Source organism: Lampris incognitus, chromosome 1 (genome assembly GCF_029633865.1).
Source record: "Lampris incognitus isolate fLamInc1 chromosome 1, fLamInc1.hap2, whole genome shotgun sequence".
Taxonomy (NCBI): Eukaryota; Metazoa; Chordata; class Actinopteri; order Lampriformes; family Lampridae; genus Lampris; species Lampris incognitus.
The window spans coordinates 120,284,918-120,307,327 of NC_079211.1; the positions used below are offsets into that span (position 1 = coordinate 120,284,918).

The 22,410-nt window shown below is 43.6% G+C and overlaps 1 protein-coding gene across 1 annotated transcript in view; it reads left to right on the plus strand.

The window, feature by feature from the left end:
* The first annotated feature begins 1,798 nt into the window (after positions 1-1,798).
* LOC130111941 (solute carrier family 28 member 3-like) overlaps positions 1,799-22,410 on the plus strand; it is a 31,094-nt gene continuing 10,482 nt past the window's right edge. The window contains 11 exon segments of the mRNA XM_056279246.1: positions 1,799-1,884; positions 2,042-2,133; positions 3,515-3,703; positions 7,671-7,816; positions 7,917-8,030; positions 8,909-8,986; positions 9,153-9,233; positions 11,370-11,450; positions 12,528-12,700; positions 17,213-17,381; positions 17,459-17,656. Coding sequence (XP_056135221.1) covers positions 1,799-1,884; positions 2,042-2,133; positions 3,515-3,703; positions 7,671-7,816; positions 7,917-8,030; positions 8,909-8,986; positions 9,153-9,233; positions 11,370-11,450; positions 12,528-12,700; positions 17,213-17,381; positions 17,459-17,656 — 1,407 coding nt within the window.

The following is a 22,410-nucleotide window of genomic DNA, read 5'->3' on the forward strand; positions in this document are numbered from 1 at the left end:
CAGACCAGTACATCTGTCATATTCAGGTGGATGCAACCTGCAATGAGTCCACAACTGAAAACATTAAAAAGTACTGTTTAAGAGTGTTGTTCCTTGCACACGAGTAGAATTTTTCTTCAAGAACATCAAAATTTGATGGGTGTGTGCATGCGCGGATGCCTGTGTGCATGCATGCATGCACATGTTTGTATGGTGTGTGTGTGTGTTTGTGTGTGTGTGTGTGTGTGTGTGTGTGTGTGTGTGTGTGTGTGTGTGTGTGATTTTGCATGGGTCTGGAAAAACCCATTAATGAACATTAACCATTTAACTTGGTGACAGATCAACCAGACTAAAGGCCAGACATCAGAGCAAGACAGGCTTTTTTCCTTTTTATGGTGTTTGTTAGCATGATTTTAAAGTGAAAGAAAAAAGAGGGGGAAAACAAGGCTGAATGGAGTAGAAAGAGATGGTGGTTTGTTTATCTCACACACACACACACACACACACACACACACACACACACACACACACACACACACACACACACACACACACACACACACACACAAACACACACACATTCCTTGGTCCTTGCAAAGATTACCTAGTGCTACAGAGAGCAAAGTAGTAGAAGGAGGAAGGGAGGGAGAGAAAGGGGATGAATTTGGCAGGTATGCCATAATAAGCCTCGGTGTTAACATACCTAGGCACTGGCAGAATGGAGCTCAGTGGAGCAGTCATGGAGGGCCAGAGAAAGGGAAAGGACAACCAGGTCTTTCAGACAGAGGTAGGATAAAAATGTGAACAAAGATGTACTTCCTCAAGCTATGCATTGGAAAAAAACATTTTCTTTAGTGTTTCGATTTGGACTCTGCCTGATATGAGTACTAGTTTCTTTTAGTGGAGCAAATTTGTTTTGACAGGATCACTTATTGTATAACCAGCGTCTCTATCTGCATGAAGTTTGTGCTAAGTAAACCACTTCTGGTAGATACAACAGCTTTACAGTCTCATCCTTTGGACAAAAAAGGTTTTAAGATATCCCTGTGTAAACACTGATGTTTGTCTCACTCAAAGGTGATGACAGTATAGAGCATGTACTCTCTGCTCTCAGCACTGGCACATATTTTCATTACAATCCTAATTTTGGTTTTCAAAACAGTTCAAATGGAGAATGGTCTTTTCTTTGTATTACAGTTTTGTCACAAAGTGATATGCCTTAATTTTGGATAACACCCCTACAGTTTGAATTAGAAACTCTGTGTTACATGAACATGCATTCCTTAAAGATGGTTTAATGGTGGTGACAGTCAAATCTCTATATTATGTTCTATACTGTATGTAAGACGGCATGGGTGGGCACCAGATTATTGTAACTAGGGACACAATCGCACAGCAAGCCACTTGGACAAACTACAATACTGTGGCTGTACACTTGGACAATTGGGTATTTTGCTACTTTTTCTTGGAGACACACATTCACATGTAGTCAAAATTCACTTGCAAGTCTACAGCGAGAAAAATCTCCTTCAAGTGCTTAGTTTACATTTGTTTACTTTTGGATTCTATGTAAACCTGTCATTGTGCAAATAGACTTGTGTTAACATGCCAGTTACTGGTTTTAAAACGGTGTGTGTGTGTGTGTGTGTGTGTGTGTGTGTGTGTGTGTGTGTGTGTGTGTGTGTGTGTGTGTGTGTGTGTGTGTGTGTGTGTTTCTGCTTGAGTTTCTATCTGTGTGGGTGAGTTTATGTATGTGTTTGTGTGTGTGCGTGTGCATGTGTGTGTGTGTGCATGCGTGCATGTGTGTCTGTGCACGAGCATGTTACAGGAGGATCAGGATCAGATATACATTGATTTAGACGTTGCAGAGGACACAAATGAAAAAGAAGCTGAACTGAAGCAATGGTCCGTGAAACCCGAACAAACACCATTAATTGCTGACACACATTCTGCCAGTGTTTTACAAGTCACGCCTTACGTGTTCTCCCTTTGGTCTGAGAGTAATGGCTGCCCTTTCCATGTTGTTCCATTTGTCTCTCTCTCTCTATCTGTCTCCTCCTAGGTATTTACAAAAGAAAATGGAAACGCTTAAAGAGTATCTGGCAGGACACAAAAAAGTGATCAAGTTGGTTACACACCTGGTTTTAGCAGGAGGTATCTAGTCTGTCTTCATTTGTTAAACTGAGGCTGGATAAAATGAGCTGCAAGCCTTTTTTTGACTCCCCCTCGACTGTAACAGGACCAGTATATCTATACATATAGGACCAGTATGTGTGTCTGTGTGTATGTATATATATATATGTGTGTGTGTGTGTGTATGGCGGTTTTTTCCCCCCAAAACCGTCAATGGCGGTGTTATAAGTGCTCAACTAATGAGGAGCAGAATATCAACACAGACACAGGAAAAAAAGTTTTACTGCATTGCAGTATAGGCCTGTTTCGTGCGTCGTGCACTCATCAGCTGCTAATGTGAAAATAACAAATAAGCCTACATCTATACATACACACACACACACACACACACACACACACACACACACACACACACACACACACACATATACAGCCTTGGTGCCAGTCTGATACTATGGATCCTGAAACTGGATTTCGTTTTTGTTTTATTGACACCTGTGGTGATAGTAGGTAGTTGATGTTCTAACGACCGAAATCCCAAATCCCACACAAATGAAAGAGGTGCCCGTGCTGTTGTGTCAGAAACCCTCCCAGCAATGAACAAAAGAGCTATGGTTTCAGCCATGGCATTGTATCATCTGTTGGTAAATGTCTTCTATGGACTCGTTCTGTCATATGTGTGTATTAGCCACAACTTTGATTCTTCTTCAAAATCACCGCTACTTTCCCATTTGTCTTTTACATTTGCTTAAATGTACACACACGCGCACATGCACGCACCGACACATACACACACATACATACACATTCACACACATGCACATTCACACTCATACACATACATACACATTCACACACATACACACGCATACACACACGCACGCACGCGCACACATACATACACACACACACGCATCCCTTTCTTTGACCTACATCTCTTTGACTTATGAAAGCTTTTGCTTGCTCACCATAATACTGAATTGTTTGTAACTTAACAAACCAAAAACGCTGTGATATAAACAGATGATATAACAGGCCATTACCATCAGTTATAATGCCTCGGGTTTTCAAGTTTGGATTTCAGCAATGGATTTTGTCTTTTTTTTTTTATCCTTGTCATAAGCTGATTGTTGGGGCTTACTGACAGGTCTTTTTTTCTTGCAATGAACCTGTTTGGTCTTCGTATTGCATTTAGCACGCGTTAGGTTTCATGGGAGTGGAAAGGCTTTTTTAATCCGCAAATTTATGTATAATATTTTAGGTACCATTTACTTCCAGTTTAGTTATTTTTCTGTACACGATTACTGAACCAAAAGCCTCATGCGTGTCTCAAAACATGACACGTGCCCTTTCTCAAAGATATGTAATCTATGCTTTTTGAAAACAAAGATATTCTTCTCAGGTTTTGTTGCTATGGTGATAGCAGCATGCATTTTGAACTTCCATCGAGCAATCGGGCTGCTGGTCATCACCTTGGTTACCGTGTTCTTTCTGGCCTGGGATTGGTTGATGGAGCGTTATGGCGACTGGGTATGGGAAGAACTTTATCCTATCAGGGACCTCCTCAACAAAAACGAGAAATGGATCAAATGGTGAGAAATGGAGCACTATGTCCAAATTGAGTTACTTACTATTACAATAAAGTGCCAGGCTCCATGATGATACCTGAAACACACACACACACACACACACACACACACACACACACACACACACACACACACACACACACACACACACACACACACACACACGCACATCGGTGTTAACTATAAATACTCAGTTAAAGACAGAAATGATGTGACTCACTGCATTGGTGAACTTTGCCATGCCGTCTACTAAAAGAGCCTACAGGTTAGAATCTACCTCATCAATTTGCTATGCATTTCCCAAACATACAGTTTTCTATCGCCTCGAAACACAGAATTAGATTACTACATCATTTTATGCCGTTTTTATGCCTGATTTATATGTGATTTAAATTTACATGCATTCATACTTCTTCGCACAAATATTTGTACTTCTAAATATGTACAGTATAATTACTGTCCATGATGTGTGTATTATACTTTCGAGTACACTGTATTTTTACTGTAATCCTGTTTTCTCTAGCTGCGTCCTGTATATAGAACAACAATGAGCCGATTTCACATAAGAGACGTGCCCTCCAGTGCAGGTCACATGTCGAGTCCTGGAAATGTTGACCTGTTATTTTGTAATTGTCAGTTTACTCTGTTTCTACTTTTTCCTCTCGGATTCTCCCTCAAGTCAGGTGGGTGACTAGTCTCCTCTCGATGGCGATTTCCTTCAAGTAGTCGTGAATGAATAGGGGAAAGTGGATGAAACACAGCAGAATTCCCTCTTGAAAACAAAAACAAACTCACTCGTAATTTGTACATTTGTAAGGGTCGTCACAGATGCAGGAGCCTATACAAATATACACCTGTACAACCACACTATATATATATATATATATATATATATATATATATATATATATATATATATATATATATATATATATATATATATATATATATACACTACCGTTCAAAAGTTTGGGATCACCCAAACAATTTTGTGTTTTCCATGAAAAGTCACACTTATTCACCACCATATGTTGTGAAATGAATAGAAAATAGAGTCAAGACATTGACAAGGTTAGAAATAATTATTTGTATTTGAAATAAGATTTTTTTTACATCAAACTTTGCTTTCGTCAAAGAATCCTCCATTTGCAGCAATTACAGCATTGCAGACCTTTGGCATTCTAGCTGTTAATTTGTTGAGGTAATCTGGAGAAATTGCACCCCACGCTTCCAGAAGCAGCTCCCACAAGTTGGATTGGTTGGATGGGCACTTCTTTGAGCAGATTGAGTTTCTGGAGCATCACATTTGTGGGGTCAATTAAACGCTCAAAATGGCCAGAAAAAGAGAACTTTCATCTGAAACTCGACAGTCTATTCTTGTTCTTAGAAATGAAGGCTATTCCATGCGAGAAATTGCTAAGAAATTGAAGATATCCTACACCGGTGTGTACTACTCCCTTCAGAGGACAGCACAAACAGGCTCTAACCAGAGTAGAAAAAGAAGTGGGAGGCCGCGTTGCACAACTGAGCAAGAAGATAAGTACATTAGAGTCTCTAGTTTGAGAAACAGACGCCTCACAGGTCCCCAACTGGCATCTTCATTAAATAGTACCTGTTAGAGCCTGTTTGTGCTGTCCTCTGAAGGGAGTAGTACACACCGGTGTAGGAAATCTTCAATTTCTTAGCAATTTCTCGCATGGAATAGCCTTCATTTCTAAGAACAAGAATAGACTGTCGAGTTTCAGATGAAAGTTCTCTTTTTCTGGCCATTTTGAGCGTTTAATTGACCCCACAAATGTGATGCTCCAGAAACTCAATCTGCTCAAAGAAGTGCCCATCCAACCAATCCAACTTGTGGGAGCTGCTTCTGGAAGCGTGGGGTGCAATTTCTCCAGATTACCTCAACAAATTAACAGCTAGAATGCCAAAGGTCTGCAATGCTGTAATTGCTGCAAATGGAGGATTCTTTGACGAAAGCAAAGTTTGATGTAAAAAAAATCTTATTTCAAATACAAATCATTATTTCTAACCTTGTCAATGTCTTGACTCTATTTTCTATTCATTTCACAACATATGGTGGTGAATAAGTGTGACTTTTCATGGAAAACACGAAATTTTTTGGGTGATCCCAAACTTTTGAATGGTAGTGTATATATCCCCATCCATCCATCCATCCATTATCTGAACCGCTTATCCTGCTCTCAGGGTCACGGGGATGCTGGAGCCTATTCCTGCAGTCACTAGGCGGCAGGCGGGGAGACAGCCTGGACAGGCCAGCAGGCCATCACAGCGCCAACACACACACACACACACACACACACACACACACACACACACACACACACACACATTCATAATTTAGTATGGCTGATTCACCTAATTTACATGTCTTTGGGCTGTGGGAGGAAACCGGAGTCCCCGGAGGAAACCCACGCAGACATGGGGAGAACATGCATACCTTACACAGAGGACGACCCGGGATGACCCACCAAGGTTGGACTACCCCGGGGCTCGACCTTCTTGTTGTGAGGTGACTGCGCTAACCACTGTGCTGCCCAATATATATATATATATATATATATATAGGTGCTCTGTCCAGGGGGTGTTCTTGCCTCAACAGTATAGGGAAAGTGCTGAACAAATAAGGCGCAAAATAATCCAGTGAAACAAAAACAAAATATCTGAGTGCACTGGTATTCATGCTATTACACAACTACAGTGTGAGCAGAAACCACCCTTTTAATCCACAGACCCTCATGTAACAAGGACATGTCTGCCATTGAAAGTGGATTCAGTGACAAAATCTTTTCTAAGCTATAAACCGACTGGACACATCAGAATATTTCCTGCGAAAAAAGAAGGGATGCATCTTCATCCTTCATATCCATCTCAGCACTTGTTAAACTCTTCCCTGTGCACAAGAACAGTTTCTTTCCACCAGCTGTCACTCTGATGAACACTTAACATTGTCATAATAAATCTAAGGGCACTATATACTGTATATTGTATGTATACGTGCATATTCTGTCATGTCCACCGACCTCATGTATAAGAGTAACCTGCTAACATTTGTCCAGCACCTTTGCACTCTGCACCATTGCCTTCCTGTTGCAACTGTATATAGTCACTCCTATATATTCCTGCAGATTGTTGTGCTGTTCTATGATTGTACATTGAGAACCACTAAACCAGAGTCAAATTCCATGTATGTGCAAACATACATGGCCAAATAAAGATGATTCTGGGGACGTCTGGGTAGTGTAGTGGACTTTTACATTGCCTACCAACATGGGGATCACCGGTTTGAATCCCTGTGTTACCTCCGGCTTTGTCAGGCATCCCTACAGACACAATAGGCCATGTCTGCGGGTGGGAAGCCGGACATGGGTATGTGTCCTAGTTACTGCACTAGTGCCTCCTCTGGTCGGTCGGGGCGCCTGTTCAGGGGGGACGGGCAACTGGAGGGAATGGTGTGATCCTCCCATGCGCTACATCCCCCTGGTGAAACTCGTCACTGTCAGGTGAAAAGAAGCAGCTGGCAACCCCACATGTATCGGAGGAGGCATGCGGTAGTCTGCAGCTCTCCCCAGATTGGCAGAGGGGGTGGAGCAGCAACTGGGACGGCTCAGGAGTGGGCTGATTGACCAGGTACAATTGCAGAGAAAAAAAAAAAAGGGGGGGTCCAAAAAAAAAAATTAAAAAAAGAGGATTCTGATTCTACTTGTAACAGTTCTCGTTCTCTCTCTCTCTCTCTCTCTCTCTCTCTCTCTCTCTCTCTCTCTCTCTCTCTCTCTCTCTCTCTCTCTCTCTCTCTCTCTCTCTCTCTCTCTCTCTCTCTCTCACTCATGTTTCTTTCACTCTCACTCTCTCCCAACCTCATTTTTTTAACCACCTTTCTTTCTCCCTCTCTCCCTTGCTCTATCCCTCTTGATGTCTCTCTCTCGCTCCCATCCTCTCTTGTCCATCCAGGGATGATATGTGGGTCTTTGGTAGTAGGGGTTGTATGCTGGCTGGTACTGGACACAGCCAGGCAGGGGACCAGACAGCTGGTGTCCTTTGCTGGTCTGATTTTTTTCATCTTCTTAATGCTGCTCTTCTCCAACAACCCATTTAAAGTAAGGCACACACACACACACACACACACACACACACACACACACACACACATTATTGTGTGTGTGTGTGTGTGTGTGTGTGTGTGTGTGTGTGCTGCAGGTTTGTTGGCGTACTGTGCTATGAGGCATTGGACTGCAGTTTGCCTTTGGTCTGCTTATCCTCAGGACCAGGGTTGGCTTCATGGCAGTAGAATGGCTTGGAAAACAAGTAGAGGTACACACTCACATAGACACACACAAATACACAGATGCACACATGCACACTTTAAAAGGATCTGAAACGATTACCAGTCATTATGCAAGTGCTTGTCTTCCCTTATTTGACGATAAGTTTCCAGAATCAAGAATCAAGAACAATTTCATGTCATTCCTATCATGTACTAGAGTGCACAAAAGAAATGAAATGTTGTTTCACCCAGCCCACAGCACAGCAGTGCAACACAAAATAGAAAAACATATCCAGATTTCCAAAAACACCACCAAAAACGGAAAACAAAGAAAAATAAATAAATAACACAAACGGTTAAAAACACAGTCCATTCGGTGCAACACAGTCCCAAAATTCCCTGTTCCAGGCAAGGCCGTGGTTCTTGGAGCTACAAGTTTGTTCACTCTTCAAGAAACTCTTCCTGAAACTAAATCGTTTTAAAGAAAATGCTAGCTTGTACGACCATACGTTCACATTCACTAGATATTAAAAATGTCTAGTGATAGTTTGGATTTACCAGCTGCTTTGGCCTGTGAACAAAATGACCTTCCTACACTGAAAAACACAAGCTGCATTTAAACTTGGTTTAAGTAATTTCATAATTGGATAAGATTTAGTTTTGGGTTAGATATCCCAATTCACTATATGGACTAGATGTTGATGGAATTGGCTCTGGAGGCAGGGGCCTGAGGGTTGGCTTGGGATCATGCCTACGGCCTTCTCCAACCTTCTCCAGGTCAAGAGCCTCCCATCAATACCCCATTTGTAGGGGTAGGTCCAATAACTTGGCTGTTTATCCCGAACCTATAAACAGACACACTCACAGGTTTTTTGGACTCACTGAAACAGATTTTAAAATTCTCTTGTCTTTCTCCATCACATAGACATTTCTGTCTTACACGGACGTCAGGTCTCAGTTTGTTTTTGGTGATAGTTACACAGACCACTTCTTTGCTTTCAAGGTATGTCACAAACCAGTAAATGCACGTGTGCAATTATACTCACACACACGCACGCATGCACACACACACACTTTTGTTGATAAGGACAGTAATGATGACAACAGCAATTATGATAATCATGCTGTTGCTGCTGCTGATTATGATGACAGTGTTGCTCTATTTCCAGGTGCTTCCCGACATGGTTTTTTTCAGCACAGTCATCTCCATACTCTATTGTGTTGGCTTCATGCCTTGGCTCATTCTCAAGGTGTGTGTGTGTGTGTGTGTGTGTGTGTGTGTGTGTGTGTGTGTGTGTGTGTGTGTGTGTGTGTGTGTGTGTGTGTGTGTGTGTGTGTGTGTGTGTGGAATAGAAACAAAAAAAAAGAGTTCTTTAGCCCAAAAAAAAAAATGACAGTACATCATGACAGATTACCCAAGTGTGGTTATGAAATATGAAAAATGTGTGTGTTTGCTATGCTGATGATACCCAGCTCTTCCTATCATTCCCACCTGATGATTTCACAGTATCGGCACAGATATCGTAATGCCTTGCTGATATCGCTGCATGGATGAAAGAATGCCACCTTCAGTTTAACTATCTAAGACTGAGCTCCTTGTCATCCCAGCCAGTCCATCCTTACAACAGATCAACATCCAGCTCTGATCAACCCAACTCATGCCCACAAAGTCTGCCCGGAACCTGGGTGTCATGATTGATGACAACTAGCCTTTAAGGTTCACATGGCCTCGATTGCTCAGTCGTGCCAATTTTCTCTTTACAACAATTAGGAAAATTAGACTGTACCTGTCTGAGCATGCAGCACAACTCCTGGTACAAGCTCTTGTAATATCACACACTGACTACTGCTACTCCTTACTGGCAGGTCTCCCTGCTTGCACTTTCAAACCTCTGCAAATGATCCAGAACGCAGCGGCACACCTGGTCTTCAACCAACCCAAAACAGGACATGTCACTCAGCTGTTTGTATCCCTCCATTGGTTCCCAGTTGCTGTCCGCATCAAATTTGAAACCTTGAAGCTCGTTTACAAAACAGCAACTAAAACGGCTCCTGCCTACCTGAACTCCCTCATACAGGTCTACACTCAGTCCCGCTCACCACGCTCTGCCAGTAAAAGGCGCCTGGCACTTCCACCACAACAGGGCCATAAGTCACTAGCCAGATTCTTCTCTTCTGGAGTTCCCCGGTGGTGGAACGAGCTACCAAACTCCATTTGATCCGCTGAGTCCCTCTCCGTCTTTAAGAAGAAGCTAAAGACCCAGCTCTTTCATGAACACCTCCACACCTGATGATAGTAATAAAAATAATAATAATAAAACGCTTCTATACACCCTATGCATTGCCTTAGCGCACTGTCTGTTGATACCTATGTCCTGTTGGACTTAAACCTAATTTTTTGGCAATTATTTGCGTTGTTGTCCCCTGACTAGATCCTTGCTTGTGTTGTATTAACTCTCAGATGTACGTCGCTATGGGTAAAAGCATCTGCTAAATGAAATTGTAAAATTGTAACATAACTGCAATTTAGAAAATGAAAAATGTTGACTCAGTGAAAACAGCTTGGCAATCGAGAAAAAAAAATCATGCCCCCCTCCCCCCCAAAGACACACTTCTCTTCCGGCTGTGCCAAGAAAACAAAGTGCAAATAAGATTCTCCAACAAATTCAGACAGACACCTTCAACTCCACCATATCAGCAACAAAAATCAAATGCCAACACACCGTTGCACTCCAAAGGCAGGTACACGTTTGACTGCCACACTTTGAAGAACAGATTTACAAACAAACACACATCCTGTGCAATCATCCTGCCATAAAATACACATACACAAACGTATGCACATAAACTCGTATATGCAAACACCCACACAAACACACACACACACGCACACACGCACGCACGCACGCACGCACTAACAAATAAAAGAAAGATAAGGCTAAAAATTGCCATTATTTCAACTTTTTTTAAAAGCCCCATCATTTGTGTACAATTTCCTGACCTAGCATCCGGTTCTCTCTCTCTCTCTCTCTTCCCCTGGCAAACAGAATTAAACTATGATATTCCACATTGCAATTCCTTTTTATATTAGATTCAGATTCAAAAAAACTTCCTTAATCCCAAGGGAAACCGTTTCTGTCAACTTAATTCTGTTGTTTATTTCTCTCGCATCAACCACCCTTTTCACTGTGGTAATTATTTTTGTTTTTGTTGCCTTTGGAAACATGCCAAGGCAATACCATATTGTACTACAGTCATGAGAGAGAGAGAGAGAGAGAGAGAGAGAGAGAGAGAGAGAGAGAGAGAGAGAGAGAGAGAGAGAGAGAGAGAGAGAGAGAGAGAGAGAGAGAGAGATGATGTTGCCTGACACATTTCTTTTCATCCAGATGGGGTACATAATGCAGGTTACCATGGGAACATCTCCAACAGAATCGATGGTGGCTGCAGGAAACATATTTGTGGGACAGGTGTGTGTGTGTGTGTGTGTGTGTGTGTGTGTGTGTGTGTGTGTGTGTGTGTGTGTGTGTGTGTGTGTGTGTGTGTGTACATACACACAGGGTGTTGTGATGCGTCTAGTGCAGCAGTGTGTAGTTGGAGGGAAGGTGCATGTGTTCTTCCAACCCGCTTGTGTCCTTCCTGCCCTTAGCTTGCTGCCGCTGGCTAGCCTTTGTGGCGAATAGGGAAGCATGCTAGCGTGTAACCCTTCCCTTGCCAGTACATAGCCTCTCCTTCACCAAGACTCCTGCCGGGCCTCCCCGTGGCCACACATGGTAACTGGGGTCTTGCGGCCCCAGGCTAACTTGGCAGGGGATCTCGGAGCAGCAGTGGGCCCCAGAGATATGGTGTGCAGGCCCACCCTGGTGGACACGCCCTGGCACCTATCAGCCACTGCCCCGCTGCCTTGTGGGTGAGTCTGGAAGACATAAGGCTAAGGGAGCTCACCCCAACAGAAAAGCAAGCTGTGGCGGCACGCTTCGAGGCGGTTTCCGAAAAACTGGATTTCCGGCAGCCCCCTGCAGTTGTGTGGAGGTGCCGGTCGTCTAGGGATCCCCCTTGCCATCGGAACCATCTCCTCTACAATCAAGTCATGTGGCGTTGGGAGAAGCGCACCCCCCATGCCACTTTAAAAACCATCTCTGCTGCGCAGGTATCTTCTGCTATCTGAGTCCTCAAAGGACCCACAAATAGAAGAAGATGGTCATCATCGGGCACGATGGACAACCAGCAAGCAAGCAAACAAGTGTGTGTGTGTGTGTGTGTGTGTGGCTCTTTATTAGGACTATCTTTAAGGAAAAAAAAGTGACTTGACCAACAACAGTTGTTGACAAACGAAACACTGATTGCTTGAGAGAAAACAACCAAGACAAATCGTGAATGAAACTGCTGCTTTATAGATACTATGCTCACAGATGTTCATCTCCATCCCATTCACCCTGATGGATACGAAACATGTGTTGCTGACCAAGTGCACTCACGGTCTGTTCATCCATCACTCTCAAATCCCAAACCCCCCTCCTCCTCTTCCTCTCTCTCTCTTTCTTCAGACAGAGGCTCCTCTCCTAATTCGTCCTTACATCAGTCAGCTGACCTGGTCTGAGATCCATGCTGTGCAGACAGGAGGCTTTGCCAGCATCTCCAGTACCATCCTGAGAGCCTTCATATCCTTTGGGGTGAGCGGAGGAGGAAAAGGGGCTAGAGAGGATCTGAAGCTCTCCAAGTAAAAAAGACAAACATCTGCCTTTTACAAATGTACAATTCCTTTGGTAATATTGAAAACAGATATGTTAACTTTTTTCCCCATCTCAATTTGGGAGATAAACTAAAGGAAGTGGTTTTGGCCTGAGCCTAACTTCACCCACTGCATAATTTTGAAAAAATGCTAAAAAGGTGAAGAAGGTGGAAGGAGTACTTTGAGGGGCTGATGAATAAAAAAAAAAAAAGAGAGAGCGAGAAGGCTGGATGTTGTGGGGATAGTGAACCAGGAAGTGCGGTGGATTAGCAAGGAGGAAGTGACAGCAGCTATGATGAGGATGAAGAGTGGAAAGGCAGCTGGTCCAGATGACATACCTGTGGAGGCATGGAGATGTTTTTATTTGCATGTTCAAAATGAAAATATTTGAATTTGAATGTTTAGGAGAGATGGCAGTTGAATGTTTTACTAGATTGTTTAACACAATCTTGGAAAGTGATGCCTGAGGAGTGGAGAAGAAGCATACTGGTACCGATTTTCAAGAATAAGGGCCACGTGCAGAACTGTAGTAATTACAGGGTTATAAAGTTGATCAGCTACAACATGAAGACATGAGAAAGAGTAATAGACGCTACGTTAAGAGGAGAGGTGATGAATAGCGAGCAGCAGTATGGTTTCATGCCATGAAAGAGCACAACAGATGCGATGTTTGCTTTGAGAATGTAGATCGAGAAGTATAGAGAAGGTCAGAAGGAGTTATATTGTGTCTTTGTGGATTTAAAGAAAGTATATAACAGGGTGCCGAGAGAGGAAGTGTGGTATTGTATGAGGAAGTCGGGAGTGGCAGAGAAGTATGTAGGAGTGGTGGATATGTACGAGGGCAGTGTGACAGTGGTGAGGTGTGTGGTTGGAATGACAGATGGGTTCAAGGTGGAGGTGGTATTACATCAAGGATCGGTTCTGAGCCCTTTCTTGTTTGCAATGGTGATGGACAGGTTGACAGACGAGATTAGGCAGGAGTCTCCATGGACTATGATGTTTGCGGATGACATTGTGATCTGTAGTGAGAGTAGGGAGCAGGTTGAGGAGAACTTGAAGAGGTGGAGGCATGCATTGGAGAGAAGAGGAATGAAAGTCAGTAGGTGCAAGATGGAATACAGATGCCTGAACAAGAGGGAGGACAGCAGAATAGTGATGATGCAAGGAGTAGAGGTGACAAAGGCATATGAGTTTAAATACTTGGGATCAACGGTTCAAAGTAGTGGGGAGTGCAAAAGAGGGGTGAAGAAGAGAGTGCAGACAGGGTAGAGCGACTGGAGAGGAGTGTCAGGAGTGATTTGCAAGGGTACCAGCAAAAGTGAAAGTTTACAAGGTGGTAGTGAGACCAGCTTTACTATATGGTTTGGAGACAGTGGCACTGGTCAAAAGACAGGAGGTGGAGCTGGAGTTGGCAGAGTTGAAGACACAAAGATTTTCATTGGGAGTGACGAAGAAGGACAGGATTAGGAACGAATATATTAGAGGGACAGCTCAGGTTGGACTGTTTAGAGACAAAGCAAGAGGCAAGATTGAGATGGTTTGGACATGTGCGGAGGAGAAGTACTGGGGGAAGGATGCTGAATTGAAGGCGTGGTCTGTCCTGACTGTGAATGCCTGGCCGTACAGGTAGGGGTGGAAATGTTCTGTGGCCTTCACCACTGCTAACAGTTCACGCCTCGTCACACAGTAATTTTGCTCCGACTGGTTAAAGGCTTGGCTGTAGAATGCCACCACCTGCTCCCCGCCCCCTCAACTATGAGAGTTCTTCTCCCACTCCTTTGTCACTGGCATCCGTATCCAGTATGAAGGGACAGTCTGGTAAGGGGTAGGCTAAGACTGGGGAGGTGACCAAAGCCTCCTTCATTGCCACGAATGCCCAATCACACTCTTCTGTCCACTGGAATGGCTTTGCCGTCTCCGCCCTGTGTAAGGGGCTGGCCATGTCTGCGTAACTCCTCACTCTCAAAACATCAGTAATAGTTCGCCAGGCCCAGGAAGCTCTTCAGCTGGGGTACATTCACTGGCTGAGGCCACTCTGCCACCGCCTTGACTTTCTCTGGGTTGGTGGCTATTCCGGCACCACTGACGATGTGCCCCAGGAATAGTGTTTGGCGCTGGAAAAGCTGACACTTCTGGGGGTGGAGATTTAGGTTTGCCTGCCGCAGTCTACCTTGAATATCTCTCAAGTTTGCAAGTTCCTGTTCAAAGGTGGGTGCGTGGGTCAACAAGTCATCCAAGTAGACTAAGCAGGCAGATGCAGATAGACCCTCAAGTATCATCTCCATCAACCTCTCGAAGGTGGCGGGGATTATTACAGAGGCCGAAGGCCATTACTATAAATTCCCAGAGGCCCTGTCCCAATGAGAAGGCTGTTTTCTCCCTCAATTCGTTGTCTAGCTGTACCTGCCAGTACCCGCTTCTCAGGTCAAGTGTAGAGAACCAACACGACCCGGCCAGGTTATCCAGGGCATCATCCACATGGGGTATGGGTTGTGCCTCCTTTATGGTGACCTCGTTGAGTTTGCGATGGTCCACACAGAACCAGGTCGACCCATCTTTCTTTGGGACAAGAATGGCTGGCGATGCCCACGGGGCTCTTGGATGGTACGATGATACCAGCCTCTCTCATCCTCTGCCGCTCCTGTTCCGCCTGTTTTTTTGTGGATGGGCAGGCGATACGGGGCTTGGCCACGAGCAACATGGCGCTGCTCCAATAGTCGTAGCTCTGCCCTGTCAACCGGGAAACACTTTCTTAAATGGCCCGTGTCTACGTAACACAGAACGTCAACCGATTATGGTGAATTATGCCCATACAGTCTGCTACAATCCAGACTTTTGTATAAAATACATTATCCAGTGAGTTATTATGCTTTTTTGTGCACTTGACTACCTAAGAGCAGAAAAGCCTTGCGCACCCTCTGTGATCTTTGGCGCCCCCCACCCCCAGAGCAGACAAAGCCCCCCCCCCGGGTTCCCAACCCCCCCTCCCCTCCAAGGAGGGTGCGGACCCCAGGGTGGGAACGACTGCTCTATGGGATACCCGCGATAGCGCAGCTGGAGCGGTTAACATTTTCCCGTTCAGCCCAGTACACCGTTTCTACCTCCATAGTGAGGGTGAGTGCCTCTCTCGTTGTCGCGGGACGTCTGAGTCTCAGTTCACTGTCGTTTAACCCATCAATAAATTGTTCAGTCATCATCTGTTGTTGCAGCTCATAGTTAGCCATCAGCCATTTGGTTTAATTCCTGAAAGATCAACACAGAGGTAATGACAGATGTTTTCATTGAAAGCAGTTTTACACAGTATAGGTGTATGCACATATGCACTCTACCAGGTGTGTGCAGAAGCAGAAAATGACCATCAGCTGTAACTCATCATAGAAAAAAATTACAATAAAATGTAATTCCTGCAATTTACTCACATTCCATCACCTCATCCGTCCTCCCTTCGCTCCCTTCATCACTTCATTCCTCTGTCTGTGAGACCTGACACCACTGGACATATTTACTCAATTTTTCATTTACAATGGACACCACTGACATTTACTGTCTGCTGCTGGTACCCCGTAATAATCTCTTTGTTGTGCATGTTCATGTTAATGTATTCCCTTAAAATGTAAATACTGTACAGTGGAGACCCAAAATCTATAGATTTTTTTACCATGCAGATGATCTGTTTTGCAATTTTTCTAGTGTTAGTATTTTGACTTTGCACTTAAAAATATAATAATTGTATAAATCCCTTTTTCTATCACTCACTTGAAATCTCTAGATACACAAATACTCTTTGGCCAGATACGCTTGTCTACATATTCCTTTAAACCTATGCATTTCATATGTTGTACTACATCTCTTGATGTTTTCTTTTAGAGCAACATATCAAGTCAAATTCCTTGGAAAAGGTACTTGTAGGTCAATAGAACTTGAATTTGAATCACCGATCCCTCCATCCCTTAATGTCTCATCCATCCGTCCATCTCAACAGCCATCATTAAATCACCTTCTCTAGCCCATTCTACCTCATTGTCTTCCACCTAACCCTTCCTCCATTCATACCTTAGTCCTTCTCTTCATCCCCTCATTTCTTTGTCTGTATCTGAATGCAGACTGCAGCTCAGCGCAGATTTTTCAGTGACCAGACTCAAAATGTAAAAAAAAAAAGAGTTTCATTGTAAATACTTTAATCAAAGTTTGCTATATGCAATCTCACAAACGGAGACTATGCTGTTGTGAGCATTTGTATTTAAAGGTGTCTTCTTAAGAGGAGGAAAAATTTGCTGCACTAGACCATATTTTGTTTGAACTTGCCCCGATAACAAAAATACACTGAAAGCATCTAACAGAAAGAGTCTTGTCTTTGCCGTTTCTCCAGCCACACAATGTGATGATGATGACGCAATGTCAAAAAGTTGGGGTAGGGATATCACACTACCTCTTATCGAATACTGTTAAGAAGATCAAATGTGATATGACTGTTCATGCTTGGCCTCCGTATCTCTCCAGAGACTGTAAAAACCTGTTGGAAGCAGCATCCCAAGGAGCGACTGCTGCTGTGTCTCTCGTGGCCAACATTGCTGTCAATCTCATTGCCTTCCTTGCTTTGTTGGCCTTCATCAACGCTGGCCTCTCCTGGTTGGGAGGGATGTTTGACTACCCACAGCTCAGCTTCTCGGTGTTGACACACACACATACACATACACACACACACACACGCACACACTTACAATTTGTTCTTTCCCTCTCCATTAGGTCATTTGCTTTTACCTGTTCATGCCTTTATCCTTCCTGATGGGTGTGGCATGGGAAGACAGCTTTATTGTTGCTGAGTTAATTGGCTTGAAGACATTTTTCAATGAATTTGTGGCCTATCAGAAGTTGTCAGAGTTCATCAAGAAGCGGAAGGCAGGGGGTCCAGAATATGTGGACACTGTGAAGCAGTACATTTCAGTGAGTCTCATTCGCTGCACCTCATTTTTTCTTTTTTCTATTTTGTTCTCATTGTTCTCATTATTCTATTCCCCTTTCATTTTCTCTCCCTGTTTCTGTTTTTCAAAGACTTCTCTCTTTCAGTGACCGAAACATAGTTACAAGCAAGTTGATCGCATAGCCCAACCACAGCTTCTCATGGGCTGTTGGATCAGTGGGTTATAAAACTGGCTGTACATACTGTAAGGCAGGGGTGCCCAAACTTTTCCCCTCGGAGGGCCAAAACTGAAACTTAATCGTGGGCCGTGGGCCAAAAGCAAACATTTATTGCATTGTATCATTAACATGCATGTTAAGATCCAAGTTCCCTTAATTTAACATTCTTTTAGGTTTTACATAAATAAAATAGGTTAAATAACAACATAACATTACATGTTTGAGTCACAATAAAAATATTTTTTGTAGGGTGCTTTCATTACATCACATTTAAAATTTTAATTACATTTTAATTTAATTCAATTGCAGGCAACTCAATTTCAAACAGTCAGAACCAGAAGTAAACATAACATAATTTGGTGCTTAACTTCAGTCATCCAGTGCATGACCAACTGCAATATCAGAGCGCACCACTAGGTGCGATACATGCAGCTGGTCCTTGCCTTTTACAAGTCGGGCAATGTTAGGCTAAAGCTGACTCACTGACAGGGTGAGGATACTCTGCAAGTGAGTGTCAGTAATTGAACTTCTGGCCTAGTCTTGTTCAAGTTCATGAGACTGAACGTCTGTTCACAGATGTAGGTGCTACCAAAAAGGGAGAGCATCACCTGGGCATGTTTCCTTATCTTTGGATACCCGTCTGCTGGGACACATTTATAGAAGTCCTGCAGATGGAGAGAGATGAACTTCTTTTTGAGCTCCGAGTCACACTGAAAATCAGTTCCATCTGAAGTTAATCACTGACTGAGTCCACACTGATGGTGAAGTGTTAGGAAAACAGCTCCAAGTCAACTGCACTGTCCCTGAAGTCCTCAAAGCATCTGTCAAACTCCTGGGCTAGGTTGCTGAGAAGTGTAGTATACTCAGACAGACTCTCTTCAACCATGTCTACCTCTCTGAGGCTGGGAAAGTGTGCCAAATTCCCTGAGAGAGAGAGAGAGCGAGAGACGTAAATAGGTAGAGAGTAGAGATGTAACGGTATGAAAATTTCATATCATGATTATAGTGACCAAAATTATCACGGTTATCAGTATTATCGCGGTATTGTTAAAATGTAATGAAAAGGTTCAAAAAGTACTGATACACACACGGAAATCATTTCACCAAGTTTTATTTTGAAAACCACAAATAAAATTAGCACTATGCACTTTTTGTTTGCATAAACATTAAAATAATATAAATAAATAAAATAATAACATCCCTTATGTAAACATGTGAAAAAAACCATACAAATGTGCATTAAAGATGTCACCATGTGACCGTGAGATAACTGCACTTTTGCACATTGCAAATAAGAAAACAGCAACCAAAAAGACATTTCTTCACATTTTAACAAGCTTTGGATATAATCTGCATTAGGAATGCTGTTTTGGTATAGACAAGCATATGAAACAGTTTTATTTAGCTCAGTGCTCATGTTGAACATTAGCGCTACTGTCACTTTAAGAAGATCGCAAATTTCTGTGTACGTGAAACAGGAAGCGTCTAGATTTGTGAGTGCGGAGTTGGCGGTGATTTTGAAGACTGAAGCTATAGTTTTTTACCGTAGCAATAACGTGGCAGTAATAGCCAGCCTTAGTTGTAGTTTAGGAAATTATTTGATTCCTGCTGTATGAAGATTTCGCTGTGGAACCGGAATAAATGTTCTTTTTATTATCTTTTTACACCGGAGTCCTTTAGCCAGTGGGATGGACCGTCGGCCCTCACAAAGAGTAGCGTTTGGTAACATGAAAGCTCAAGTTTACATTACTGACAAGCTATTAGCAAGTTAGACCTGCAAACCATGACATTTTCCCCCATTCCGACGTCCCCACATCAGGCATTCAGCTAAAAGTTAACTTATCTTGCATTCGCTGTAAAGTTGTGGATGGTGGTCACGGAGATGATTCATAAGATTAGAGGTGTTGCCCCCTTTCGCAGCGATTTTCTTTCTGCATGTTCTGCAGACAGGGTAACCATCTTCAATCAGTTTTCCCTCAGCACTCTTATAAAAACCAAAATACGACCACACTTCAGACTTAGTCCTCTTGGTAGGCGAAAAAATCTCCCGTGCGCCGTCACTGCCTGTGCCTTCCATGTTTCATTGTGGCAAAACAAACCCACGTTGCCTGCTGCGCCTGCGTCTGAGAGACTATGCTGGACAGTATTTACCGTGAGTTTTTCAAAGCGCGGTAATCAAACACGGTTTTAACGATAATTAAAATTTTAAACGGTAATACTGTTATGCTCGCGCACCACAACCTGACCCGTGTGGCGAAACCCAAGACAGACAGACACGAGATGACTTCAAAAATCTACAAAGGGAGGTTTTATTGTGGGAGGGAAATGTATGGTGAAAAAAAGGCGTTCTGTTAGTGGGATGTGTGAATAAACTATGTGTGGTGTCCCGTGGTTTGCGTGTATAACTATGTGTGAGTGTTTTTAGCCAATGTGTGGTGCGGTATGTAAATGACCAGGAGGTGTTGAAAAAATGTGCGTACACCTGGCGAGAAAGTCCAGTCCGTAATCCAAGAGGGGTTGTCCGAGAAAGTCCAGGTCCGAGATCCGGGAAGTCGAGTCCGAAAGGAGGGGTCCAGATAGAGGGACAAGGGGGGAGATCGCAGGAGAGGTCCGGGGAGAAACGTGAAGGTCGCTGGGGACGAGGGAGACGCGGGGAGCCGTGGAAATCGCGGAGGGAGAGTCTTGGGAGGAAACAGAGACACGAAGATAAGACACTGGGGAATAAACAGAATGCAAGGAACGCTGGAGGGCTTGTCAGAACTTTACCGCAGGGTTCAGTACGCCGAAGCACTGAGAGACGTTCTGGCAGGCTTCTTGTAGAAGGCTGCCTGATTGCCACAGGTGTGCCTGATGGGTGATGGCAGACACCTGGTGCAGTGCAGCGCTCGTCTCCTCAGAGCGCGAGCCGAGCGCTCGGATGTTTCCGGCACGTCCGAGCTGGGGGAGTGGCTTGAACGTGCCGGGGAGGCAGCTCGGGGCGGTGTAACCACAACAAATACTAACCGTCGGGAATTTTACCGCGGTTAATCATTAAACCGGTAACCGTTACACCCCTAGTAGAGAGATGTAGGTAGGTAAAGAGAGAGAGAGAGGTAGGTAGGTAGGTAGGTAAAAAGAGGGGTAGGTAGAGAGAGGAGTAGGTAGGAAAAGAGGGGGCATAAAGAGGGAAAAAAATTAAAAGGAAGGGACAATTTAATTAATGCATCTAAATAAGACATTTTCAAATAAATAATATTGCTCTGCAAACCTCTGCCATTCTCTGCTGCTAAAGCATGGGCTGTTGTCACTCACCACGGTGTGTGGAATGCCATGCCTGACAAAGATTGATCTTACATGTGTTATGACACAGGTTGACAACGTATTTGCTAATAATGCCATTTCAGGAAAGTTTGAATAGTAGTCAATTACCACTTTGTGCCATGGTACTGTTGGCACATCAGCTACCACCATGGGCTTTTTGCTCTGCTTGTTTCTGTTTCTGGCATGTGTCACATTTGCTTACCATTGTTTCAGTATCTTTGTTAATTCCAGGCCAGAAGACTGACTCTCTCGCCCTCCTTTTGCACTTTTCAATGCCGAGGTGGCCTTCATTTATCCTGTGTAGTATGTCCATTCTCAAAGCTTGTGGGATGACAATCCTGCCCTTTTTTAGCAACTTTCCTTCCACCATACAAAGTTCACTTCTGACATGGTAAAACTGTGGACATGAAACCACTGGCCATCCCACATCCATGTTTCGAATTACACGCTGCAGCTCTGTGTACTTTGCTGTTGCCTCCACTATTTGCCTTGACTTTGTGTCTGACACAGGCAGTGCAGCAGACACCATGTTCACATGGCATTGAATATCCTCATCTGTTGTACTCACACCGTTGCCTGTAGGCGCTCTGGAGAGGGCATCAGCGAGGACCAGGTGCTTTCCTGGAGTGTAAACTAGTTCGAAATCGTACCTCTGCAACTTCATCATCAAGCGACGAATCCGTGAAGACATCTCATTTAGATTCTTCTTGATGATAGCGACCAGCAGCCGATGATCTGTCTCTACGGTGAAAGATGGCAGTCCATATACATAGTTGTGAAACCGCTCTAAGCCATAAGTCAGTCCCAGGCATTCTTTTTCGATCTGGGCGTATCGGCATTCAGATTTTGTCATGGCTCTGGATGCATAAGCCACTGGCTTCCAGTGCTCGCCCTCAGCCTGTAGGAGAACTGCACCAATACCATCAGTCAACACTTTTAACCTCTTTGTGTGGTCATAAAATGTCAACACTGGTGCTGGTCAGTGTGTTTCCTGGCTTTTGCTACTCATGCTCATGTTTGTCTGTCCATTTAAACTCACCATACTTGTGTAAGAGCTCACGGATGCATGATGTTTTCCTCCTTATCTGTGGCTTATTTTTCATTTCTTTGATATCCGATGTGCTTATGAGATTTGCCATTGCCCCAGTGTCTAATCTCATAGTGACTACAGTCCCATTTATCAGCATGCGGCTATCCGTTTATCTTTAGTGACGTTTTTTTTCTGGCTTATTTCTTTGGTTCATTGACACAATTCACAA